Below are 27,978 nucleotides of genomic sequence, written 5' to 3'. Positions count from 1 at the left end.
TCAAGATAAAGTTGATTAAATAGCATGATCATTACACATGTGCACCTTGTGCTGGGGACAATAAAAGGCCTCTCTAAAACGTGCAATTTTGTTACACAACACAATGCCACAGATATCTCAAGTTTTGAGGGAGCATGCAGTTGACATGCTGAATGCAGGAATGTCCACCAGAGCTGTTGCCAGAAAATGTCATGTTTATTTCTCTACCATAAGCCAGCCGCCTCCAACTTCATTTTAGAGAATTTGGCAGTATGTCCAACTGGCCTCACAACCGCAGACCACGTGTATGTCGTCTGTGAGCGAGCGGTTTGCTAATGTCAAAGTTGTGAACAGAGTGCCCAATGTTAGCGGTTGACCAGACCGGACACGTCGAGTGCGCGAGCGTCGCAAAAGAAATGTTTAAATCCATGTTATTCAATTATTGCGACCACACTGCTCGCGCGCGTCAATGAGCATCTGCGTTACCAAGGGTTAAAATAGAAGTCCTTTCTATTTCTGACGCAGATCGCGCTGCAAGTCCTGCCTCTCCCATTTCCTCAATGGTTTATAGAAGCAGGTACCCACGTGTCATCTCCTCATTGGTTATACCCATGGGGTGATTGAAATACTAAATGTTTTGCGGTCGTCGTGGTAATACTATGAGTGTAGATGCCAATCACCATATAAATTCAAAGATGAAAAAGCCTGGAAGGAGGAGAGATGACTAGAAACGATTCAGTTGGCCGTTTTATGTGTGGATTAATTGTCGGAGTAGAGGACCTTGTTTGAATGTTAAATGACGAGACAGAGGCGTTGATGTGAGTAACCAGTCTTGTTCAGTACATTACAATACATTCGGGTATCTCAAGCACACCGGTAAAAACACAGGAGTTGCAGTAATTAACATTTACCAACAGATGGCATCACTGTGCCATCTTACACCCATAACAGACCTTATGCATTTCAGGTAAAATAACAATTCAATGTTTATATCCCAGGACAAATTAGGTAGCAACAGCAAGCTAGCTAAATAGGACAAATTAGCTAGCAAGTGCAAGCTAACTAGCTAAATTGCCATACATGTTTAATGCTTTTCGACCTGTCCCCAAATTAATGTCATTGGTTCAGAGTTTGCTTTGATATTTTAACCTGCGTGTCGTGTGATCGCGTTTGGTGTAGGGGGACAAAATAAATGTATGCACGATAGCGCACGCACGCGCGCAGCCGGGTTGGATTCCATGTTAAAGTATGGGCAGGCATAAGCTACGGACAACCAACACAATTGCATTTTATCGATGGCAATTTGCACAGAGATACCGTGACAAGATCCTGAGGTCCAATGTCATCAAATCAAATTGCATTGGTCACGTACACATATGTATCAGATGTTATTGCGGGTGAAGCGAAATGCTTGTAAGTTCCTAGCTCCAACAGTGCGGTAAATAACAATTCACAACAATACACACAAATCTAAAGTAAAAGAATGGAGTTAAGAAATATATAAATATTAGAACTAACAATGTCGAAGTGACATTGAATAGAATACAGCATATACATATGAAATGAGTAAAGCCGTATGTAAACATTAAAGCAGTATGTCATGCCATTCGTCCGCCGCCATCATCTCATGTTTCAACACGATAATGCACAGCCCCATGTCGGAAGGATCTGTACATAATTCCTGGAAGCTCCAAATTTCCCAGTTCTTCCATGGCCTGCATACTCACCAGACATTGAGCATGTTTAGAATGCTCTGGATCGACGTGTACGACAGCGTATTCCAGTTCCCGCCAATATCCAGAAACTTCTCACAGCCATTGAAGAGGAGAGGGACAACATTCCATAGGCCACAATCAACAGCATGATCAACTCTGCATTTGCCACTTGGTGGTCACACCAGATACTGACTGGTTTTCTGATCCACGCCCCTACCCTTTTGTTCAAGGTGTCTGTGACCAAAAAATGCATATCTATTTTCCCAGATGTGAAATCCATAGATTAGGGCCTAATTAATTTATTTAAATTGACTGATTTCCTTATATGAACTGTAACTCAGTAAAATATTTTAAATTGTTGTATGTTGCAGTCATATTTTTGTTCAGGTAACTTTAAGTCACCTTAATGGAGTGCAGATTAAAACATGGTAAATTAAAACACACCTAAAAATCTTGTAATGATTCCTGCATTTTCACAGACCCTGGGTCTGTGTGTATGATTCGCTGCTCTTGTGCAGGGAAATTCATTAACACTTCGATTGTTTAACACCTCTCTACTTTGAAATGCGAACAGCCCCCATGGTTTAAACCCTCTTTCCCCTCCAAATTTGCCAATTACCCACTGATATGTATAAAGGGGCCTGCAAGAAAGTGGTAAATAAGAGGGCTGTTTGAAAGGTGGTTATATAAACATTGCCTCATATTTTTAACAGGTATCTTAAACTGGGTGGTTCGAGCCCTGAATGCTGATTGGTTGACAGCCGTTATATATCAGACCTATACCACAGGTATGACAAAACATTTATTTTTACTGCTCCAATTACGTTAGTAACCAGTTTATGATAGCAATAAGGCACCTCTGGGGTTTGTGATGTATGGCCAATATACCATGGCTAAGGGCTGTGTCCAGGCACTCCGCGATGAGTCGTAGTGAGAACAGCCCATAGCGGTGGTATATTGGCCATATACCACACCTCCTCGGGCCTTATTGTTTAAATATACGACATCTTCTGTCTGAAATGTGGTGTGTTTAGTCACATACTTTAATGGAATCCCCAGATATCAAATTATAACTGTTTTGTATCCTGGAATAACAGGGTACGGTGTATAGGGTTAATAATTAAATAATGATTTATAGTAGCTATGTAATTTGGGGAAATTGGCTGGTGATTATCCCACAGTACGATATTGACTCGTGAACTAGCTAGCTAGTCATTTACATTTCAGACTAGACATCGAAAGGTGAAACGGGATTGGCTACTTCTTTGGTCACATGCTACTTTCGCCCAATTAGCTTTCAGAATTTGCTGTTCAGGTGTGTAGTCATTTCTGCTCCTCGGCGAGGAGAGCTGGAGCGAAGCGTCGCTGAATTGGTAAGTCTAGAAGGATGTTTTATTTGGTGTGTTTTTTAACGATGCACATTATATTCAGGTTGATGAAATGATTACCACCGTCCCTATGAAGATGAATTAAGCAACTATATTACCGATTACACTCATTTGGCGTTGTACGAATTACGTCTCGCAATCTAACGTTAGCCTAGCAGCAGCCCTCTTTGTTCAGAACGCTCCCTCAGCTCGAACCACAAGCATGGCAGCACGTCGTAAGGCACCATGCTAGCTACCTAACGTTATGTTATGGAGAAAAAATAAGATACGCGGATAGGAATTGAAAGCAAATGTAGGATTTTGTCCATCGTTATGTATGATTGCCTATGTAGCTATGGCTAGTCAACGTTGGCTACAATGCGAGGACACGACCATCTTGGGCTAGCCACGCCAGCTAACGTTAATCTCATAAAATGTTATCACAATATCATGGCGATCATATAGGGCATTTTATATTTAGCTATCTAGCTATACCCAACATAGTTAGCCGTCTAATCGTGGTGTGACTAGTGCAGGGGGAATATTCCAGACTGGCGCACTGAATTAAGGCTTGAAATTAAAATGGCGGCTGGAAGGATTCTATTAGCCAGCACATCCTACCCACCTGCTTACAGCAACACTGACTAGGGTCAGACAGCGTTCCTGTGTAGATAAAGACACTACAGAGCCCGTGCAAAATATTGCTCTATATGCTGAATTGTCGCATTGATCAACTGGTAGTTTTTCAGGAAAACTGTCCTTTTCCTCAGGAAGCATAAACCACAGCAGCCATTTTGGAATATCAGTGTCAGCCAATTGGCTCCTTTGTTGTTCAAGTGACATGCCATTAGATAATGGCTACTGCTAGCTAGCATGAGGACAAACATCCGTTTACTTAAAAATCAAGCAGTCATTCAGTCTTCTTGGTGTAACAGTTTTGATAATGGGACAATTTGGTGTACAACCAGTTATCATCCCAGGATTGAGGTGTGTTTAACCAAGCCATATTTTGTGCAGGCTCCACAGTGTGTAATCTAGACAGGAAGCCTGTCCGACCCTAGTGCCACTGTAAGCAAGCAGGTCAGATCTGCTGGCTAGGCCCTGGGTAGCAAATGGTCATGTAAATGTTCCTGACAAGCCAGAATGTTGAATATAATTACATATAGACTTGTCAGTAGTTTGTCCTTCAGCTGCTTGAAATTTGAGACAAAATATCTACAGGAAAGTACTGTTTACCCAACTTTTTAGATTGAGCAGTAGGTATATGGTTCATTCAGCACCAATGTAAATGTAGTTTTGTATTGGATTATTCGGTTTGCTCTCAACAGGGTTTGCACAAGGTGCCTTAAAGTACTTGAATTTGGTACTCTGAAAAACTACTGGAATACCTTCAAAATCTGAACTTCTCAGGTTGGTACTTGAAAAAGTACTTGAATTAAAATGAGAGAACAGAAAATGCTCATATGTTTATGAAAAACCAAATGGCAGGCAAATTTAGATCTAATCCTGCCTTTTGTGGATAGCAGATTTATTGCTGTCTTTTATTTCAGCTGATGAAACATGGGACCCACAATTGACATGTTGCATTTTTATGTATTTGGTCATTATATATTACCCACTTTTTTCTTACATTTGTTTTTTATAACCACATCACTGGACCCAACCAACCCACACTGTGTAAAGTGCAACAAAAGCATCAGACTGACATTGCGAGCATGGGTGAATCAGCCCTGAAGAGCTATATGAAGGGGGGAAAGACAACGCTGCATCCTGCGCTGGCGCCAGTTCTACATTATGACATTTTCCTCTGCAACAACCTCCAGACCTTTGCCGATCGCCTCATTCACAGGCTCCTGCCGCTCACATGCCGTTTTCCTCACACTGCCATCCCGAATAGCGACACTAAAGCTGCCAGTCAGAAGCAAGACACTTTTTCGTAGCTATTAAGTACATGCCCAATAAAAATACAATAGTCATTAAGCTGGAATTGTGTAGTAAATTATGCCAATAGGCATGTCAAACCCTGCTCATCACTACTCAAGTTACATCAGTACTCACTTACCACCATGTATGTAGTGAAACAACACAGTAGAACTTGTAAGGTAGTGATGAATAGTAAGCTGGGGTTTTTTTCTTCATGTTGTGGCGATACACCGCTATCTGGTGGTGACGAGGAATGATTGCGTAATAGGAACTATTTTCAAATCGATGGTCATTGAAAATAAATATAGGTACTTTTTCAAACACTAAAGTCCATTTTTCATTTGACTGCATCAATATATATTGAACCATGCGTGCCATGATAATCCAACAATATATACGCCGCCATGTTAGAGTATCTTTGTCTTCTCTCATTGAGCAAAACAGGCGCGTGTCATTCAAAGTGACGCTTTATTTCTGCTTTGCTCACACGACGTGCAGAACTTTGGACACCCACCCGTCTTGAACAATGAGACAAAAATACTCTAAGATGGCGCCGTATACATTATTATACCTCTGAGCAAAAATGTATATAGTTTTAATAATGGCGCATTTTCTAAATTCAAATGTTTCTCCTGCAACTAGCGATGGGTTTGGAGAAGACTTTAGTGAATTGGGCAAGTTATCTTAATGTTAGTTGAAAAATTGCTCCTGACATTTTACACTAAGGCGTAACGGCTGTATGGAAGCATTCACATATCGCTGCCGTTACAATGCTAGTTTCCTGAATGGAGGGATTTGACACATCATAGAAATGATCAGTTTGGTTGTGTATCTTGGATGACTTCTCAGCCAGCTTTACTGTCAGACCTGAGCGGCTCAAGCCGTGGGGTACTGCCAGTTTCTAATTGATGTCAACTGCAATGAACCGTTCATAGATTTTAAACTGCAGTGCGCTCATGTGTTAAATACATTTTGGCTTTAGGACTGTGCATGTACAGCAGGTCTGTCTGGTAACTGATACCCTTTGCCTCATTTCGAACTGTACACTGACTCTGAAATGTTAATTTCAAAGTCGCGGCTAACTGAAGAACCATGTTTTTTTTTTTGGTTGTTATTGCTCTCGGGTCATACTGGTATATAGGGGCAGTAGCCCAATTTATCTTCCTTGGTAGAGCTAAGTTTTAGTCACTGACATATCTGGCATCTGCTCCTGCAGAACTGATTCATAATCAAACTGATTGAATCCGTGTTTTGAAAGTGGATGCTGTTGGTTCCCCCAATGATTGTGCTACAGTTGTGTCCTGGCACGGCTACAGCCCTGGTCCAACTTCTCCCATCTTTTATTTTTGGGGGGAAGAATGCGTCCGGTGTCCTGCTCATCATCTGTAAGCCTACAATGATGGAGCTGCCCATTTAAAAAAAAAAAAAAAAATCAACAATAGTGATGTCAGATACCTTTTGGCGCTGGGTTTTATACAGTGAGGCTCAAAATAGGATCAACATTTTGGCGTAACCTTGTCCAATAACAATGCTCATTGTGTCCTATTTTTTTCCCCCTCCCCCATTCCGTTCCTACTGAACACAACCCAGGTTTGCTACACTGGGAACGCCTTTCTTACTGCTGTTTCAGCACACTTAGCCTATGGGTAATTCCGTGGTATCAGAATTATGCTGAGACTCCTGTGTAAATTGTTTAAAGCAGTCAATGTGCATAGTTGTTGGTTTGTTAAACTTAAATCAATGGTTTATTTGGTATACATTTTAAAGTGAGAAATTGGAGTCTGTAATTCCGTTAGCATGGAATTTCCCTTGTCATGCAAAGCCACCCTTCACTTTAGGAAGGTGCATCCTTAGGTCTGTTCAAAGAAACCCTATGTTCTGTTACCATTAAATACCATGTTTTTATATTAGCAAAAAAATGACATCTGCTATTCCAGGGGAATCTGGCCTTTTATTGCTTTTCTCATTTTAAGCATGTCCCTTTTGTTGTCAGCAGAACCAAGCAGGAGTGTTGGTGTTCTCTCAGGAAGGACCTGTTCTTGTATCACTGCCATATACACCGGATCGAAGACTCCAAAGCAGCTATGGTACCTCTTTTCTTATACACTAATTTGTAGGAAGGCTATTTTGTGTAAACCGTTTCTATTTGGTAGTGAACATGGAGCGCTTCAATTTTACTAGCCTCACCACTGTAATAATTTGCCTCTACAAACAATCAACTGTATTTGTCTGCCATAATTGATTGAGAAGATTATTTGTACGTTTATTTGTAAGTTAACAAGGACGCGGCATACAAGTGGACCTAAAAAAAAAAATCCATTCCATCAAATGTCCATTGTAAGGGTAATTCATCAAATGTCCATTGTAAGGGTAATTCCCTGGGCATTTGGAACACGTGCACCTGCTTGCATTTGATTGCACTCCTCTAATTGAGCATGACTCTCATCCAGCAGTAGTCCATGGATGCTTATGTAAGGACAGTGAAAGCTGACTAAGTGAAATTACTGTATTTTGAGAATTACAGTGGGGTGAAGGTTATCACAATATGACTTTCTTCCTATCAAAGCCACTTACTGACTACAATTGTGACCTGCTGAAGTCAATTCCTTAAAATAACTCCTCTTTTCCCGTCCAGCCTCCTCCCCTGCGCCACCGCTCCATGCGTATCTTCATGAACGACGACCGCCACGTGATGGCCAAGCACTCCGCTGTGTACCCCACACAGGAGGAGCTGGAGGGCGTGCAGAACATGGTGTCCCACACGGAGCGCGCCCTCAAGGCTGTTTCCGACTGGCTGGACGAGCAGGAAAAGGTGTCCAAGTCTGAGCCGGACGGAATCGAGTCCGATAAAGAAAGGTAAGGGAGTGGGAACCTGTATTCAAAATGGTGCATGGTGTAGAAAATGTCAGTTGCATAGAAATACTTTTTGCACCGTCAAGGCTGGAGTGTTGAAGGCAGCATCACTTTCAGCTTTGAGTTTCAAAAGTAATTGACCTGGGTACCCATGTCTCCTCTGTCAGTGAGCCCAAGGTGTCGGAACAGGCCACACGGTCCCTGCGTGGGGTGATGAGGGTGGGCCTGGTGGCCAAGGGCTTGCTGCTGAAGGGGGACCTGGACCTGGAGCTGGTGCTTCTGTGTAAGGACAAACCCACCATCACCCTGCTGAAGAACGTGGCAGACAACCTGGCTGTGCAACTCAAGGTGAGTCCATTCACCTTCTGGTGTTTTCTGTGTCTTCATATTCAGTTGGCTTTGAAGTTGAAGTTGTTCTTTCGAGAATATACTCTCCTGTATCATTTCAGTTGTGGGGTGATTCATTCATTTGAGAGGAATAGTCACAACTGAATTCAGTAGAAAATAGTTTTTTTTTATGCTTAACCTCTTACATCTAGACGTTCCGCTAGCGGAACACCTGCTCCAATATCCAATGATAGGCGTGGCGCGAATTACAAATTCCAAAAAAATCCCAAAACTTCAATTTTTCAAACGTATGACTATTTCACAGCATTTTAAAGACAAGACTCTCCTTTATCTAACCACACTGTCCGATTTCAAAAAGGCTTTACAGCGAAAGCAAAACATTAGATTATGTCAGCAGAGTACCCAGCCAGAAAATAATCAGACACCCATTTTTCAAGCTAGCATATAATAAATATAATAAAATATAATATAATATAATAAAACCACAGCTAAATGCAGCACTAACCTTTGATGATCTTCATCAGATGACACACCTAGGACATTATGTTATACAATACATGCATGTTTTGTTCAATCAAGTTCATATTTATATCAAAAACCAGCTTTTTACATTAGCATGTGACGTTCAGAACTAGCATACCCCCCGCAAACCTCCGGTGAATTTACTAAATTACTCACGATAAACGTTCACAAAAAACATAACAATTATTTTAAGAATTATAGATACAGAACTCCTTTGTGCAATCGAGGTGTCCGATTTTAAAATAGCTTTTCGGTGAAAGCACATTTTGCAATATTCTGAGTAGATAGCCCAGCCATCATGGGTAGCTATTTAGACACCCACCAAGTTTAGCCCTGACCAAAGTCAGATTTACTATTACAGAAGTTTGATTACCTTTGGTGTTCTTCGTCAGAATGCACTCCCAGGACTGCTACTTCAATAACAAATGTTGGTTTGGTTCAAAATAATCCATTGTTATATCCAAATAGCGGCGTTTTGTTCGTGCGTTCTAGACACTATCCGAAGTGTAAATAAGGGTCACGAGCATGGCGCATTTCGTGACAAAAGATTTCTAAATATTCCATTACCGTACTTCGAAGCATGTCAACCGCTGTTTAAAATCATTTTTTATGCCATTTTTCTCGTAAAAAAAGCGATAACGCAGATTCCCGGTCGGAATATTTAGGTAAAAAGACAAAAGAAAGCAAAGCATGGGGTCGACTCGGGCACGCGCCTGAGTCTCACAGTACTGTAACCAGCCACTATCCAAACCCGCTACTTTTTTTCAGCCAGAGCCTGCAAAGCCACGATTCAGCTTTTTGCCGCCTTCTGAGAGCCCATGGGAGCCGTAGGAAGTGTCACGTAACAGCAGAGATCCCCTGTAATGGAGAAATTGTCAGACAGGGCACTTCCTGCATGGAATCTTCTCAGGTTTTGGCCTGCCAAATGAGTTCTGTTATACTCACAGACACCATTCAAACAGTTTTAGAAACTTTGGAGTGTTTTCTATCCAAAGCTAATAATTATATGCATATTCTAGTTTCTGGGCAGGAGTAATAATCAGATTAAATCGGGTACGTTTTTTTATCCGGCTGTGAAAATACTGCCCCCTAGCCATAACAGGTTAAGGGTACTTGACTGCTTGGCGGGATAGCCACTACATGGCTATTGCATTAACAATTCCTCCTGTTCTACCTGGCAGACCATCACAGAGGACAAGTATGAGGTCACTCAGGTCATCCGTGAAGCCACCATCGTAATCAAGAGCACCAAGGAGCCTCCCCTGACCCTGACTATCAACATGACGTCCCCCCTGGTCCGCGAGGAGGTGGAGAAACAGGCTGCCGGAGGTAGGCTGCCACACAGGGGCAGACAGTTCACTAGTGCCCCCTTAGGCAGGGAGACTAAACAGGCAGGCAGCCAGTCTAGACAGATATTGTTTATTGGGCCTTCAATGGAGCTAGGGGATATGAGGGAACTGTCATGTAATGAAACCATGCTATGTTTATAGCTCTTTACTCTCGTAGTTCCATGTAATGTGATGTACATTTTTGATGGCCCAATACACAGTATAGAAAGGATAGTTACTGACTGAAAAAGGTTTTCTATTCCTTATGGAGTCCAGACATTAACTATATGAAGGCTTACTGAGAATAACAAAAAAACAAACACCACTTTGTTTGCATGTTTTATACTGAACACTGATGAACGGTTTGCATTGCAGCAAAAATGAGTTGCAAAGTGTTGTCAAGTGTTGTGGTTACTAGACCCAGCAGTGGGCTATTGACTGATGTTCATCAGCAGGGAGGACACGGGTTACAGATAACGCCAGGGGCTCTTTGACTCTGCATGGCTGAATGTCACTTCTCCCAGTCACAGTCAAAATCAGGGGACAACTGTGATCGCAGTCTTTTGTAAATCCAATCCATGGGGGTTTGTCCGAAGCAGAGGGAGTCATAAGTTAAATAATAAATGCAAGAAATACTACAGTGCCCTCTGTAATTATTGGCACAGTGAAGCATTTTTTTGGGGGGGCTCTAATTATTTGAAGAAGTTGGATGCACAAATATCATACCACCTCAAAAATACTAACCTCCCCTGTTATTGTAATTGGGAGAGGTTTGCATGTCTTGGGGATATATTTGTGCATCTAACTTTCTCACTCATCATTCACTATTCATTCAGTATTGTCCATAATCATGGTAGCATCCACATTAATGTAGAAGTGTTTAGAAATGTATTCTTATTTATAATAAAGGTTACTCCGAAACGACACGATACATTATTTACTATAAATTTCTATTGAGCACAAAATAATCTGAAACAGAAAATGCATCCAACATGCCAAGTCACAAGCTTTATGTAGTCATTGTGTGCTATGAATATGGGACCAAATACAAAACTTTGTATTTGTACTAAAAGTGCTGTAATTTCTAAACGGTCCACCCGGTATAGATACCCTCAAAGACAAGCTGACAGTCTGCACTTTAACCTCGTAGTCGTTGTTGGATTTCAAATCCAAACGTTTGGAGTACAGAGCCAAAAGAAGACAAAATGCTTCACTTTCCCAATTAGAGGGCACTGTATATTATGGGAAAGGGTACTAGTCGGCGGCGGCCCATGTTCCCCTCAGACGTTCTTAACAGGAAGTTGGATGTACCCACCAGGCATCAACCTAGCCTTATCTATAACTGTGTCAACATTGAAGCCCAGTTTGGCTCTTGAAGGCCATCAGTTTTGCTGCAGTGTGGACTTGTTTTGATAATTTTGTGCATCTGATTCTCTCTGTCAAGCCTTCTAGTTTGTCAATTTTTAGGGACGCTGGACCTTTGACCAACTGGACGCTCTCTGTCTCGGAAGGGGCTAAGCAGTACACCCAGTATAGGGGTGAAGGGGAGGGGCTCTACCTCTCATTGTTATAGCAAAGCACTCAGACTTCATAACTGGGCTGAGGCATACGAGTTGACATTGAGTTAACATAATGGAGACAACCTCCCTTTTGATAATTCACTTCCACTGTAATCTTACATCATACACATTTTTCTCCATATAGGCCTACTGGGAGTGATCTTAAGAAATCACCCACTAAACAGCAGTTTCTGAAGTGGGTTGAAGTTACATATCTTTAGTGTAATTGCAGTTTCACTGAGAGGTTCAGACCATTATGTTCTCCAGGTGGGGGGGTCCCCCTCCCCTTCCCTGTCCTGCCTGTGGTTTGGGAAAGCTGCCTACTCCCCCTGGCCGTGTGACAGAACCCCCCTTGGTCAAACTGTACCTTGTCTTCTTATTCCACCCGCCAATAGAAACGCTATCAGTCAACGATCCCCCGGATGTTCTGGACAGGCAGAAATGCCTTACTGCCTTGGCGTCTCTTCGCCACGCCAAGTGGTTCCAGGTTTGCATCTTGTCTTTATTTGTCTTAAAGTAGTTGAGTTTTTTTCTACATTTGACGCAGTTTCTTTCTTTGGTTGTTTTTTTTTTCCTGTGTTTTTATTTTTAAATGTCCTTTCGAAGTGAATCTATCACCTGTAGTAGACTTCTTACTGTGGTTTTATAGCGTTTCCAAGGAAACCTTTGTCATTACCTTGTAGAGATGCTCTGCTGACTTAACAGGTTTGATTGCAGTGTCATTGAAAATGTTCAATGCTGCTTTTAGAAAGGATGTTCAGCAATCCCCTCAAAGCAACCAGTCTTAAACCACTGCTTAATTTTGATCAGAGATGTGGAACTAACTTGCTACACTCGGGTGCAATATTTCTCAAATATTATCAATCTATCAATCGACAACCCTTTTCTGTACCATCATTGTGTTGAGGTTGATTCCTCGTTGTGGACTATGTTGATTCTTAGTCATCATAGTGAACTGTCATCTCTCGCTCTTAACTGTAAGCGCTCCATTTCTGCAGCCTGTTCTTGTAGAGTGTGTAGGCTCCAATCCCCCATGCTCTGGCTGTTTCAGCTTTCTGTGTGCCACAAAAAAAGGAATATTGCACCTTAGTTAGAAATGTACATTCACTAGTCCGTCTTCTGGGGCCTCATTTATAAACCTTGCTTACACACAAAATATGCTCCAAACCATGTGTGCACCAAAGTTGGCATTAATTAAAAGTACTCTCCTCCCGTGAACTTCAGACCATGCACCAGCACAGTTTATAGTGGTTGAAGTATTACATTGCAAGGTGAAAGTGGTAGCCTTGGGGAATATGACTCTTACTCATAACAAACAGGTGGCCTAGCTTAAAGATAATGCCAAAATCTACCATTAGTGAGAAGAGCAAAACGTTTTTATTTTCTTTGCATTCTAAAATAAAATCCTATTTCACTTACATGATCATTGCAGAATAAATTCTTCACCTTTTCTGACTGGTGATTTCATAGGCTACTTGTGAAATGGTCTATAGGCCTACAACAAGTTAGTATTGGCTACCGTTTTTCCCATCGCTCATTTCCTTTCACTTAAGTCACAGTAGTAAATAGATAAGTTATTTCAAGTATTTTGCTCTGTGATCCATTCCAAAACGCCGTTTAACAGTAGAACAGACTGCTCACCTTTTCATTGACGTTTGTAGGCTAGGCCTACGTCTGAATACTGTAATGTCAAATTTCTCCAGTAGACAATATTTCATTTAGAAGCATAATACATGCATCATAACCGTTGCATAATACATTCCTCAACATTTCTGGCCATGTTAAGACAGTTGAGTTCATATTCCTGAAGTAGCCATATAACAAATTACCATGTCACATCTCATTTAATGGGGCCAATTAGATGGGCTATTTATAATGTCATGTTTTTAGTCTATGCATCCAACAGGAGAATTTAACAGGTGAACAGACAGTTGATCTATTGAAGTGTGTAGGCCTACGGTCGTTCATTTTTTTTTTAGGTATTGTAGGTATTGTTTCAGAACTTGTGGACATTGCTACATATTTAGGTTTGTGGGGAGAAAGTCGATACAAAACATTATTGCATTCAACGATCTGTTTACAGGTCCACAACAATTTGCAATTGATTTTGTCTTTCAGAAAGTCAGATACAGCAAATGTCACTGCAAAAGAAAACATTATGCCAACACAAGACATTTGATCAAGTTCGCTATTGCTATTTAGATACTGTCTTTGCCTAGTTCCAATGCTAGTATACAGCAAATAAGGGCATTATTGTCACCATAAAATGTGAAATATGGGCATTTTTCAGGTGGACTTATCCTACTCGTTAACGCGCACACTATAACATTTTTATCACGGTCTGATTTGTAATGGGGAAAATGCATATGTTTGATATGCACAAAGTTTGTATAAATCTCTTTTTTGTCCGTGCGCAGTCTTTTCAGAAATGGCGCAAATATTTACTGTTAAATTCACGCAATGGTTATAAATGAGGCCCCTGGTATTCCCCATACAATAACCTTTAGAGCTACTGTAAGGTATCACCACTCATTAAACTAAGCACATTATAAATACTGTCATTGTCCTACATTTTTCCATGTCAGCATTTGGCTTTACATTGACTCCCCTTCGCCCTCTAATCATTTAAGAGAATCACAAGTTGACACATTTGATACGGAGCAGCAAGAAGCACAATTAATCAACAATCACCACTCTGTCATACCTATTACAGTACCACTGATCAAATCTGCTGTTTACTTCACACAAATGGAGTTGTCTATTAAAATTCAATAACCACATCTGCAGACAGAACAAATAAATATTTCCCATGCTGTACCACAATAATGACAAAGCAGAGCCGTTAGTCTGTGTGGCTTTCTGATGTAGCTGCTGCTTTGTGTTTTTGTGGGTTCTTGTTTGACTAAGGCTCCCTCTCCCTCCTCCCCCTCCCTGCTTGTGTCTCCAGGCCAGGGCCAATGGGCTGAGGTCCTGCGTCATCGTCATCCGCATCCTAAGGGACCTGTGCTCCCGCGTCCCCACTTGGGCCCCACTGCATGGATGGGTGAGTCACCAGCAGCACTTTCTGCCAGCTGGTTCTTTGAACTCCTCCTGACATTTGGTTTGAGAAATGTTTTTCTAATTACAGTGGTCAGGTTTGATGTGCAAGATGGGAATTTATTTAACCTCTCTGGGATATGTGGAACGCTAGTCCTTTGTCTTCAGAAATGAAAAGGAACTCAGCTCGCTCTCACGGCCGGGCGCCAGACTGAGCTCATGCCATTTTTCCAGACACCTGATTCCAATAGCTCTTATTCTCTCCCCATTCACAGTAGAAGCCTGAAACAACGTTCTAAAGAATGTTGACATCTAGCGGAAGCCTTAGGAAGTGCAATATGACCCCACAGACACTGTATATTGGATAGGCAATCACTTGAAAAACTACGAACCTCAGATTTCCCACTTCCTGGTTGGATTTTTCTCAGGTTTTTGCCAGCCATATGAGTTCTGTTATACTCACAGACATCATTCAAACAGTTTTAGAAACTTCAGTGTTTTCTATCCAAATCTACTAATAATATGCATATCCTAGCTTCTGGGCCTGAGTAGCAGGCAGTTTACTCTGGGCACCTTATTCATCCAAGCTACTCAATACTGCCCCCAGATCTCAAAGAAGTTAAGGGGCTTAGTACATCAAACTGCAACAATTTCTTATTTACAGGCTTTTTATCCAATTTGCCAAACGTGGACAAAATACAAACATTAACATTTCTTCCCTTCACCACTTCTAGCCAATAGAGCTGCTGTGTGAGAAGGCAATTGGCACAGGTAACCGGCCAATGGGGGCAGGAGAGGCTCTGCGAAGAGTTCTGGAGTGTCTGGCTTCTGGAATCCTCATGGCTGGTGAGTAGTCTCAAAAAGCAGAGAGGACATGTCCTCCCACCTCTGCTTAATATAGTAGTAATTCCACATCACAAGCCAAAATATGTCATAATTTGCCTGTTTGTTTTTAGATGGTGCTGGAATCTGTGATCCATGTGAGAAGGAGCTGACGGATGCTATTGGCCACCTGGACCTCCAACAGAGGGAGGACCTCACACAGAGTGCCCAGGTGAGTCACATCTACACCCACAGGGCCTCCCGAGTGGTGCAGTGGTCTAAGGCACTGCATCGCAGGTCTCCCGGATGCGACCGGGAGACCCAGAGGCGCACAATTGGCCCAGCGTCGCTCGGGTTAGGGGAGGGTTTGGCCGGCAGGGATGTCCTTGTCCCATCGCGCTTTAGCGACTCCTGTGGCGGGCCGGGCACGCACATGCACATCGCCAGCCGCATGCACATCGCCAGCCGCATGCACATCGCCAGCCGCATGCACATCGCCAGGTGTACGGTGTTTCCTCCGACACATTGGTGTGGCTGGCTTCGGGGTTAAGCAGGCATGGTGTCGAGAAGCAGTGCAGCTTGGTTGGGTCGTGTTTCGGAGGACGAGTCCGTCCGGGAGTTGAGACAAGATTAACTACCAATTGGATACCACGAAATTGGGGAGGAAAAGGGGGTAAAAGTATTTATTTTTTTAATCTACACCCACGACAGGGTGTGATTATGGTGGCTGTAGTGAATTGAAAAAATCACCACCTGTTTGTTTTCAGCATGCCTTAAGGCTGTCTGCCTTCGGACAGCTTCACAAAGTGCTAGGGATGGACCCCCTTCCCTCCAAAATGCCCCGGAAACCCAGGAGCGAGACCCCCATTGACTATACAGGTAAGCCAAGCAGCAGACGTGTGCATACAACTTAGTATCCATATTTTGGAAAGGCTCAGCAGTTCCTGTGTTTTTGTTGCAGTCCAAATCCCCCCCAGTACAACCTACGCCCCACCAATGAAGAGGCCTATCGAGGAGGAGGAAGGAGGGGAGGACAAAAGTCCAAACAAGAAAAAAAAGAAGCTGCAAAAGAAATGTAGGTGTTGGTTAGTTCTTCCTGTTCAGCACAGTTCTTCAGTGTTAGCATGCAAATTCAGCTACTCTTTTTAATTTCCCCCTTGGCTGGATCAAAACAATTTATTAAGTGCCAATGTTTTTAATTGTGATCTTCGCTAGCCCCAGATGAGAAGTCGGAGCCTCCCCAGGCCATGAATGCTCTGATGAGGCTGAACCAGCTGAAGCCTGGCCTGCAGTATAAACTCCTCTCCCAAACTGGCCCGGTGCACGTACCAGTCTTCACCATGGCTGTGGAGGTGGACGGCAAGAGCTTTGAAGCCTCAGGCCCATCCAAACGCACTGCCAAGCTTCACGTTGCTGTCAAGGTGAGTGGGTGTATGCGGTAAATGGTGTAGATGTTCTAAGCATTTGGTGTGTTGTCATGAAATCAGAAGATTGTAACTATTGTCTGCTGCGCTTCACATTTTCCTTTCTAATCTTCTGCCTGGCCCAATCATAGGTCCTCCAGGACATGGGCCTACCCACAGGTGTGGAGCTGAAGACTGCTGAGCCAGTGACGACTGAGGTGGCAACGGCCATTGTGGAGGAGGTGAAACCCTGCATCACTCCCATTGCGATGGACACCGCAGCCACAGGGGAGGACAGCGTGGAGGCCACAGACGGTGCAGAGGTATGGGTCCTCTGAGTAGAACTCAAAACAATATTTTTGGACACTAGGCTCAGTTTTGACTCCAGTTTCTTGTATTGGTCTTGTTTACAGAGAAATGTCTGTCTCTCTTTGTCTTAGAGTGCTCGTCAACAGGGACCAATCCTGACCAAACATGGGAAGAACCCTGTGATGGAGCTAAACGAGAAGCGGCGTGGCCTCAAGTATGAGCTCATCTCAGAGACCGGAGGCAGCCACGACAAACGCTTCGTCATGGAGGTTAGTGTCTCAGGAGTGGAAGAAGTGCCCATCCACCCTGCAACCAGACTGATGCCTTTAGGATCGAACAGTAGATATCCAGCTGCTTCGATGATTGGAGAAGTTTACTTTATTTTTACCAAGTCTCAATTTCATGTCAATTTTAGAGGTGTCTTTTTTGTTGTTGATTTGGCTTGGTTTTGAGTATTTACCCCTGCATCACTTTACTGAGAGCTTTGTCCTTTCTAACATTACATTTGGGTGTTTTTGGAGCTTTGTTCATGTTTATCTGTGGCTCCCATACTGCAGAACGAGCAACAAGGAAGTATATTGGTGAGGGACATTTCTCAAAACAGAGTCTGGACACTTCTTCTATAGCAACATACAATTTAAATCTCAAATTTGGTTCAAATAAAGTGAACTGTGTCCTTTTAAACATTGCCAATAACAACATGAGCTTGGCTTTGACACAAATTCTTGGTCCTATGCTTTCTCCTGTTCTTGCCTGAGTCTATGTATTGACCTGTCTTTCCCCCTGTTCCAGGTGGAGATAGATGAACAGAAGTTCCAAGGGACTGGCTCCAATAAGAAGGTGGCCAAGGCCTATGCTGCCTTGGCAGCCCTGGACAAACTCTTCCCAGAGGGCTCTGTGACTGAGGCAGCCAAGAAGAAGAAACTCCCAATGGTAAGATTCCCTCTGCCTTACTGTATATCTTTGCTTGCTATTGTTTGTAAAATATATTAACTGAGTAATGATGGTTGCTGCTGACCTGTCTGTGAATTTAGTCCTCTCGTGTTTTCTCCAACAGCATGGGTTTGGCATGATGGGTGACCCGACTGGTGACCCGGCAGCCACTCCCAGGGGCAGAGGTAGAGGGCGTGGCAGGGGGAGGGGCCGAGGGTTCAATAATGGTGGCAGCTATGGTCAAGGTAAAACAGAGCTATGTGCTACCTACAGTGCCCTCAAAGTATTCACACCCCTTTACTTTCTCCACGTTTTGTTACAGCCTGAATTTAAAATTGATTAAATGTATATTTTGTCACTGGCCAACACACATTACCCCAATGTAAAACATTTTCAATGGCTACCCCATCTCTGTACCCCGCACATGCAATTATTTGTTAGGTTCCTGAGTCGAGCAGTGAATTTCAAACACAGATTCAACCACAAAGACCAGGGAGGTTTTCCAATGCCTCGCAAAGACACTGAATATCTCTTTGTGCATGGTGAAGTTGTTAATTACACTTGGGATGGTATATCAATACACCCAGTCACTCCAAAGATACAGGCGTCCTTCCCAACTCAGTTGCCAGAGAGGAGGGAAACCGCTCAGGGATTTCAGAGGCCAATGGTAACTTTAAAACAGGTACAGAGTTTAATGGCTGTGATAGGAGTAACTGAGGATGGATCAACATTGTAGTTACTCCACAACACTAACCTAATTGACATTGAAAAGGAAGCCTGTACAGAGTAAAAAATATTCCAAAACATGCATCTTGTTTGCAACAAGGCACTAAACTAATACAGCAAAAAAATGTGGCAAAGCAATTAATGTTTTGTCCTGAGTACAGTGTGTTATGTTTGGGGCAAATCCAATACAGAGTAACACTCCATATTTTCAAGCATAGTGGTGGCTGCATTATGTTATGGATATTCTTGTAATCTTTAAGGACTGGGTTTTTCAGGATAAAAAATAAACTGAGTGGAGCTAAGCACAGACGACAACCTGGTTGGCTTCTTTCCGTCAGACAGTGGGAGACGATAGCAGGACAAAAACCTAACACACAAGGCCAGCTATACACAGGAGTTACTTATCAAGAAGACATTGAATGTTCCGGAGTTGCCTAGTTACAGATTTGACTTAAACCAGCTTGTAAATCTTTGGCAAGATTTGAAAATTGCTGTCTAGCAATGACCAACAACAAACGTGACAGAGCTTGAATAATTAAAAAAAGAAAAAATGTGCAAATATTGTACAATCCAGGTGTGTAAAGCTCTTAGACTTACCCAGAAAGACTCTCAGCTGTAATTTCTGCCAAAGGTGATTCTAACATGTATTGACCCAGGGGTGTGAATATTTATGTAAATTAGTGTGTGTATATATATCTTTTTTTTGTGGGGGGGGGGGTGATTGTGTGTAGACTGTCAGGTCAGAAAAACAAATCAATTTTTAATTCAGGCTCTAATACAATAAAATGTGGAATAAGTCATGGGGTATGAGTTCTTTCTGAAGGCACTACATGCAATTATTTTGTATTCTGTCCCTGAATTGACTTGATGCTGTAAATACTGTTCAACATTAAATGGTAGGCAACATCTCACGTCAGCTGAGAAATGTAATGGTTGGTTTGCTTAACTCCTCAGGTGGCTATGGAAGTTATGGATATGGGAACAATGGAAACTCTGGAGGCTATAGTGAGTATTGATTTTCCCTTACCCTCATCTTCCAATACCTTGAATAGTCTTGACTCCTAGTCTGGTTTTTATTTGATATGTCCACCTTTATCATGAGGACACTACAAGAGGGGTTCTCACTCTACTCGCGTTGTAAGATAAGCAGAAGTTCAGTGTGGTTTGATCAGAGCACAACATGCTCAGCCATCTTGGTGGAGAGTTAGTGGCATACATCTGGAGGTTTCCAACAATACAAGACCTGGAAAAGTTATAAAAAAATCTATAATCAAAGTATCTTTTTGTTTTGGAGAGTATGCCATTGAATGTCATCTAAACAAACTACCAAAGAAGGAACCTGAGTGCTCTTATTCCTGGTTCGATTATGATTTTACATTTCTCTGCTTTGTTAAGCCACAGGACTCAATCTATATCACTTTGACCCCCCCTCCCCCCCCATATGAGAGACCCCCCTCCTACCAGCAGCCTGTTCTGAGGAAACACCTTCTTGAGCGTGACAGGAGCAGAGAAATCTAAAAGTCCCAACAAACAAAAAAAGCTGTTTGAAAACAATTTGACCAAGTCATTGACACATGCCACTTTTTATGGCAAAAAACAAACCAATCTAATTCAATTTTTCCTTCTCTGCTCTGTCTCATTCTTTAGGTGACTTTGTCTCAGACTGCTATGGCTACCACGAGTTTGCTACATAGATCATCCCAATCTTTTTAAATCAAAACAAAATGTAGAGAAAGAGGAGCAAACTATAGTGTTCCCGCAACATGAACTCCAATCACTCCCCCGGGGGAAATAAACTGTCCCTTTGCTTACCCGCTACGACTCATGTCCCAACGCCTAGAGAGATGGGAGGCCAGTGAGTGCATGTTGCCTTTGGTCACCTTCCATACCCTCTGCCAACCCTGGGACGTACCTGGACACCTGGATATGCCAAAAGCCACAGGCACACTTTCCCAATAGACTGCCTTCCTTAGTGGAATTGAGACCAGAGCATTATGGTTGGCTGATGGATAATGGCCCGCTGTGATGACATGCATATTGGAGTGGGTCAGACTGGGGAGATTGATCCCATTGTGGCCATCTGTCTTGAATGTCTACACACAAGTTATATTTCTTATGATGTGAATGGTCTTATTTCATTTTGTTGTCTGAACATGTATTATCAATCACTTCATTGTCAACGGTTTTTTATTTGATTTAGCATTTTGTTATGGGATCATAAGGCTGCTTTGAATATTTGCAGTTTTTTTATTAAAATGTCAGAATTGCTCAATTGTGGCTATTGACGCATGATGGAGGTTACATGCTAGTCTTACTTTGAAAATGACAATGTTCACAATGCCCCTCATTTACCTCACACGTGAGGCACCTTTAGGCATCAAAGAACCACAGCGCTGTTGATACTTGCACAAGACTTATTTTGACATTCTGCATTATGATTGTGAAGTAAAAATAGTCTTGTATGTTTTTAAAAAATAAATGTGATATCCCATACAATGTGGTACTACAATTTTAGTGAAACGCTTCACTTTCTTGAAAATGAAATGTATTAATCTTCACAAGCATGGGTGTGACAGCAGTAGAACTCTCTACAAAACCCTCTCTTAATCTAATGCCTCTTTCTTTTAGATTATTACAATAGTGGAGCAAATGGTGGAGCTGCGGCTGCTGGCACTGTTACTGAAGTCCCTGCGGCCAGCACTACAGGCGTGGCAGCTACAGGAACCTACGGTTCATACTACCAGAATGATGGAGGCTACTCCAGCCCTTCTCCAGCTCCCAAAGCCCCTGTCAAAAAGGAGGCCAAGTCAACCTTCCCTGGACCGCCAGGAGTTGGTGGGGGGGCCCAAGGGGCCTACCAGACCACCCCTGGCCAGAGTGCCTATAACCAGTATGGCCAGGGCTATGGGCAAGGCAATAAGACCTTCAATCAAAACCAGGCAGGAGCAGGAGTTTATCCTTACAGCACTGCCTACCCCAGCCAGGTGACGGGCAGCGCTGTTGCCAGCCAAGACTACAGTTATGAAGGTAAGATGGATTCTCGGCAAAGGGGATCACAAGTACACCGTAACCTAAGCAGTTTTATTGAGACTTTCACTAATCAACTTCCTCTTTTCCATAGGTTACGGAAATCAGTCAAATTACAACGCACAGGCAGGAGCCAACCAGAGCTATGGTGCAAATCCAGCTCCATACCACAACCCAGTAGGATACGGCAGGGGAGACCCCACCATGAACTACCAGTACAGATAGACTGAATCCGCCCTCGGCATAGCCCCACAGTACCACCCCACAACCCTGTCACAAACGTTCTCCAAAGAAGCGATGGTGGCTGTCCTGTGATCCATGGTTTATCCATGTCTACGTGCATTTGGTTATTTTTTTAACTTTAAAGTAATAAACTGGACTTATTAGTTGGCAGCTCCCCACAGCTGAATCAAATGGTCTATTTCATCAGTTTGGTCAGTGTTCAAGTTTGTATTTTATTTGTATGCACTCCACCAATTTCCCCACCACTACCACCCAAAAAGAGGGAATGACACATCACTTTTTTTTTTTTTTACCCCCAGCTATGATTTTATTTCTGTCCATACACAGTTAACTATGTTGACCAGTTGTTTTTGGCTGAGGATTTGTTAAAATTTTCATTTTACAATACAATGGGCCTGGAGAACTGCTTGCTTGTTGAAGTATTTTCTTGTAATTTTAGACATTTATTTTTCAATGTTTTAGTTGACGTATTTCTGTAGTTTTAATTTTAACAAATAAGTTTGGATATTATTAGGAAGACATTTTAAATGTCAATCACATTTCTGGTCAAAGTAGATTTGGTGGTTGGGATTATTTTATTTTTTCTCAGAACTGTGTATAAGAAACTGTGGTGTTTGTATCAATAAAGGACTTTTATTTTGGAGGAAAGCAAATTGTGTGTCGACCAAGCATTTCACTTCATGAAAGAGGCTCTCTACTAACCTTACGTTCCCTCCCAGATATCAGAAAATACATTTTGAAGTCAACATTGTGCAATGAAATGTTACATTTGTCCTTTTGGAGACTCTCCTATCCAGAGTGACTTAGTACATTCATCTTAAAATGGCTAGGTGGGACAACCACATCTGTCATCATACATTTTTCCTCAAGGTAGCTGTCAGCAAAATGAGTTACCTGTCCATAATTATAATCAGTAATTTTGGATTACCCAAACTCAGTAATTTATTCTGATTACATTCAGTACTTTACCATAAAAGGCATTGGAAGACAAATGTATGTTACCAATTGAACCACATCTATTGTAGGATAAATCAATGTTAGTTTACTTATTATAATTTTTTTTAATCTTTATTTTAACAGGGAAAACAGACTGAGACCTGGATCTCTTTTATGGCTGTGCCCTGTGTAAACATGTTGACATGTACAGTTTTAGGCATACAGACAAGAACATTTCAAACATGCAAAACAAAGACACAATTCAACAGAAACAATCACAGACAACATCATATTGATCCTCCATAACATTTTTAAAATGGGCAAGGGACACCAGAGTGTCTAACTTAAGTTGGATCTGCAGTTTGTTCCATAAATAAGGCGCAAAGGAACTAAAGGCAGTCCTACCCAACTCTGTGGAGACCGCAGGAGTCTAATGTAATCCACATCTGTGATCTGGTTTTCAAATTTGTATGTCTAGTGGAAATTAATGATGATATATATGGAGGTAGTTTTAAAAGAAGCGCTTTATAAATAAACAAGAGAGCATGTTGCTCTCGCCTCACAGATAGAGAGGCCCAACCCACATGTTGATATAGGATACAGTGATGAGTTTTGTAACTATCACCCGTGATAAACCTGAGTGCACAATGGTAAATAGCATCCAGTGGTTTTAATGTGTTTGCCGATGCATGCATATAGATAATATCACCATAATCTAAAACGGACATAAAAGTAGCCTGCACAATTTGTTTTCTATTTACAAAGGACAGACAAGCCCTGTTTCTGTAAAGGAACCCTATCTTGAATTTGAGGTTTTTTCCCAATTCAGTAACATGTTTTTTAAAAGAAAGCCTATCATCTAACCATACCCCTAAATATTTATATGCAGAGACCTGTTTGATTTGAGTACCATCCAAGCTAGTGATTACAAAAGTGTTTCTAACTGAGAGTTTAGACCTAGAAAAAAACATGACATTTGTTTTCTTAGCATTTAAATCAAGTTTAAGCTGTAAAAGAGACCCCTGTAGTATCCTAAAATCAGACTCCAACTGCATTAAAGCTTGGTCCGCTGTTGGAGCAATAGAGTATATCACTGTGTCATCTGCATATAAATGGAATTTACAATATTTGACATCATCACCAATGTTGTTTATATAAAGTGAGAACAATAGTGGGCCAATTATTGAACCCTGAGGCACCCCTTTAAGTAACTGTAAGGAGTCAGACTTGACCCCGTCGACCATGACGGCCTGAGTTCTATCTTTAAGATAGTCATAAAACCATCGGCAGGCATCAGTGCCCACTCCTATAGATGACAGCTTACTCAAAAGGATAGCATGGTCTACAGTGTCAAAAGCTTTTGACAAATCTACAAACAACGCAGCACAGTGCTTTCTATCATCTAAGGCATTTGCAATATCATTTACAACAAGCATAGTGGCCGATGTGGTACTGTGTTTAGATCTAAAACCAGATTGATTGGTGCTAAGAATACTGTTAGCAGAAAGAAAAGACTGTAACTGTTTGTTGACTATAGATTCTAGGATCTTTGCCAGACAAGGGAGCCTAGAGATGGGTCGATAGTTATCCAAATCACTACCGTCACCTCCCTTATGTAATGGCAGAACAAAAGCTGCTTTCCACACCTTAGGGATAATTCCTGTGCTTAATGTTAGATTAAAAATGTGTGTCACTGAACCAGCAATGATAGGTGCAGCACACTTAAGTAAGAACAGGTCTAAATTGTCAGCGCCTAAGGATGTCTTAGTATCAATGGCACACAGGGCAGCTAGAACTTCTGCTTCGGTTATTTTCTGGAAACTAAAAACAGGGTTAACATTTTTCAGAGTAATGGTTGAAAAGCAAGACGAAAAATCAACTAACTGGCCAGTGCCACAATGGCCACTTTTCCTTTCAAATAAAAAACCAGCAGAGATGAAATGCTTATTAAAAGCATCACAAATATCATTTTTTTCACTTAGGATACAGAAATCTGAGGTAATTTGCTTAGGAAGAGAAACAGCAGAATTCCCCCGTTTCAGTGAATTAACGGTTTTCCAGAATTGTGCAGGATCTCCTGCAGAATCTGTCATAGCATTAAGGAAGTAATTTGATTTTGCCTTTTTGACAGCTGCAGTACATTTATTTCTCAATTGCCTAAAAAACAGCCAATCAGCTGGAGTACCTGTTTTCCTCGCCAAGGCCCAGGCCCGATTCTTTTGCAGGAAAAGACCTGACAATTCAGGAGAGAACCAAGAACTGGTTCGGTTTCTTACTCTGTGATTCTTAAGCGGGGCATGTTTATCAGACATAGAGGTAACAATAGAAGAGAAAAAAGCAAGGGCTAAAACCGGGTCCAGAAAGCAGCAAGTGGATAAAAACTCAGAGTGATATAAGTCAAGGGTAAAAGCTTGCTGTGAGAAATGTTTATAATTTCTCTTAGAGATTATACAGGGATCAGAGTGTTTCAGCCTGGTATCTCTAATACAAGCAATAGGGCAGTGGTCACTGATATCATTTGCAAAAACCCCACTGGCTGTGTATTTATGGGGGGTGTTTGTTAGAATAATGTCTAGTAGAGTAGATTTTACTGGGTTCTTAAAGTTGGGACGGGTTGGTTTAGTTATCAGCTGAGTTAGATTTAGCTCAGTACAAATGTCTTTTAATTTATCGGATACTGGTGAAAGCCAATCCAGGTTAAAATCTCCCAAAATCAGTAATTCAGAGTTTGCATAATTAGACAGTATATCAGATAATTTGCATAGAGTACAAGGAGGAGCTGAGGGGGGGGGCGATATACCCCTCCTAGAGTTAAACGAGCATTATTACCAAGTACCAAATTTAAAACTAGACATTCATATTGCTTTGGGACAGAGGTTGATATGGACACAGAAACATTTAAGCAGCATTTTACATAAATCGCGATACCACCACCTCTACCAACTCTATCAGCTCTATAAATATTGTACCCAATCAACTGAACATCTGAATCAGGCACAGAATCACACAGCCACGATTCAGATACAACCAATACGTCAACATTTGATTGTGAGACCAAAATTTCAATAAAGTCCAACTTTTGTATCAGGCTTCTAGCATTCAAATGAATTATTCCAATGCCATTGCTACAGGAATTCATATCAGATGGAGTATCCAAGGTAGCACCTGAAGCTGCACTGGATGAGCAATAAACCATTTTCGAGCTATTGACAGAGCTCAATTTTATGGGGACAAGATTACTACTAACAATACCTCTCTGCATGTGAGTAGTATTCGCAATACGGTGATTGGACAATAATCTAGGAATTGCAGAAAGGTTGTTAACTGTAGTTTGTTCCATATTTGCAATTGAGGGACTAATTAATGAAACTGGGAGAGGAGCATTGAACGTAGTCTGATAGGGGAGCGTACAATCCCAAAAGTCAACCCCAGAAAATACCCATATATGGATGTTAAATTGTACTTTATGGTTTGGCTATGTAGGCTTCTTCTAATCTAACCCATCGCTTTCTACGACATAATACGATTATATCCGTACATTAAAAACCAAAGTCAGAATTGCAGTTCTTCCAATAAATGTTATACCCCTTGATCTTCAAGAATAGGACTTGGAAATATGGAAGTATAGATTAGCCAAATTGTTTTACCTGAGCGTAACCCAAAACTAAGGATTTATTAGCCAGCCCTACTCTATTTATGATTTTGTTGTTTGGGCTCAATGATTTGAGTTGAAAAATAAATGGTGTGCTCATGGAATGGCATGCTTTGAGCACTACTGAAAATACTATTTACATGTGAAAAATGAATGCCATATGCTGCATTTGCTATATGCCTATTGTTTACCTTTTTGTTGGTGGCACTTTATCTTGATAATATGCAGCTGTTTAAAGGGCAAATCCACAGATAAAACAATACGGACACCGCCTCTGTTTTGGTAAAAAGCTGAGGGATGGGCCTGGAGAAATGTAACCACTGAGATTAATAGACAGCTATGGATGCAAGGACTGACCATCCATAATACCAAAATTATTGTTTTAACCATGTGAGGCTATACAGTGTTTGTTCACATTCACAATGTTTACAAACATTGTAGAAAAACAAGTGCATATTTTGGGTTCTCATGGAGTATAACAGTTGAATTAAGCTCATGAGGCATTTATTAGCTATACTCTTTAAGAACCAATGACAAATACAGTAGGAAAAGTCTATATACAGTGTGTGCAAATGAGAAGATAAGGGAGGTAAGGCAATAAAATAGGCCATAGTGGCGAGGTAATTACGATATAGCAATTAAACACTGGAGTGATAGATGAGGATGAGGTAGTTGGATGGGCTGGGCTATTTACAGGTACAATGATCTGTGAGCTGCTCTGACAGCTGGTGCTTAAAGCTAGTGAGGGAGATATGAGTCTCCAGCTTCAGTGATTTTTGCAGTTCATTCCAGTCATTGGCAGCAGAGAACTGGAAGGAAAGGCGGCCAAAGTAGGAATTGGCTTTGGGGGTGACCAGTGAAATATACCTGCTGGAGCGTTTGCTGCGGGTGGGTGATGCTGTGGTGACCAGTGAGCTGAGATAAGGCGGGGCTTTACCTAGCAAAGATTTGTAGATGACCTGGAGCGAGTGGGTTTGGTGATGAGTATGAAGAGAGGGCCAGCCAACGAGAGCGTATAGGTCGCAGTGGTGGGTAGTATATGGGGCTTTGGTGACAAAACGGATGGCACTGTGATAGACTGCATCCAATTTGTTGAGTAAAGTGTTGGAGGCTATTTTGTAAATGACATCGCCGAAGTCAAGGGTATGTTTGGCAGCATGAGTGAAGGATGCTTTGTTGCGAAATAGGAAGCCGATTCTAGATTTAATTTTGGATTGGAGATGCTTAATGTGGGTCTGGAAGGAGAGTTTACAGTTTAACCAGACACCTAGGTATTTGTAGTTGTCCACATATTCTA

The 27,978-nt window shown here is 41.8% G+C and overlaps 1 protein-coding gene across 3 annotated transcripts; it reads left to right on the top strand.

The window, feature by feature from the left end:
- Positions 1–2,933: 2,933 nt before the first annotated feature.
- LOC106601349 (interleukin enhancer-binding factor 3 homolog) lies at positions 2,934–22,746 on the top strand. Of its 3 annotated transcripts, none has more exons than XM_014193499.2 (19): positions 2,934–3,067; positions 6,981–7,071; positions 7,620–7,840; positions 8,005–8,185; positions 9,889–10,036; positions 11,990–12,081; positions 14,542–14,637; positions 15,365–15,476; positions 15,587–15,684; positions 16,220–16,331; positions 16,414–16,527; positions 16,668–16,873; positions 17,008–17,178; positions 17,296–17,433; positions 17,957–18,097; positions 18,222–18,342; positions 19,778–19,828; positions 21,452–21,850; positions 21,945–22,746. In XM_014193499.2, exons 2-19 carry the CDS (start codon positions 7,069–7,071, stop codon positions 22,073–22,075), a joined length of 2,535 nt encoding a protein of 844 aa, XP_014048974.1. In that variant the 5' UTR covers positions 2,934–3,067; positions 6,981–7,068; the 3' UTR covers positions 22,076–22,746. The 3 variants fall into 3 exon arrangements, with proteins under 3 accessions (XP_014048974.1, XP_014048976.1, XP_014048973.1); XM_014193498.2 differs by having other exon boundaries at positions 2,945–3,067; positions 6,978–7,071; XM_014193501.2 differs by lacking the exons at positions 21,452–21,850; positions 21,945–22,746 and adding an exon at positions 20,471–21,332.
- The last annotated feature ends 5,232 nt before the right edge of the window (positions 22,747–27,978 follow it).

The sequence above is a fragment of the Salmo salar genome, chromosome ssa03 (genome assembly GCF_905237065.1).
Source record: "Salmo salar chromosome ssa03, Ssal_v3.1, whole genome shotgun sequence".
Lineage (NCBI taxonomy): Eukaryota > Metazoa > Chordata > Actinopteri > Salmoniformes > Salmonidae > Salmo > Salmo salar.
Note: the sequence above shows the minus strand (reverse complement) of the source record. Positions and strands in the feature narration are given on the sequence as shown.

Coding starts and splice junctions, on each gene's coding strand:
- LOC106601349 (XM_014193499.2), top strand. Junction 14,638..15,364: donor GGGCCCCACTGCATGGATGG/GTGAGTCACCAG, acceptor CACCACTTCTAG/CCAATAGAGCTGCTGTGTGA. Junction 15,477..15,586: donor TTCTGGAATCCTCATGGCTG/GTGAGTAGTCTC, acceptor GTTTGTTTTTAG/ATGGTGCTGGAATCTGTGAT.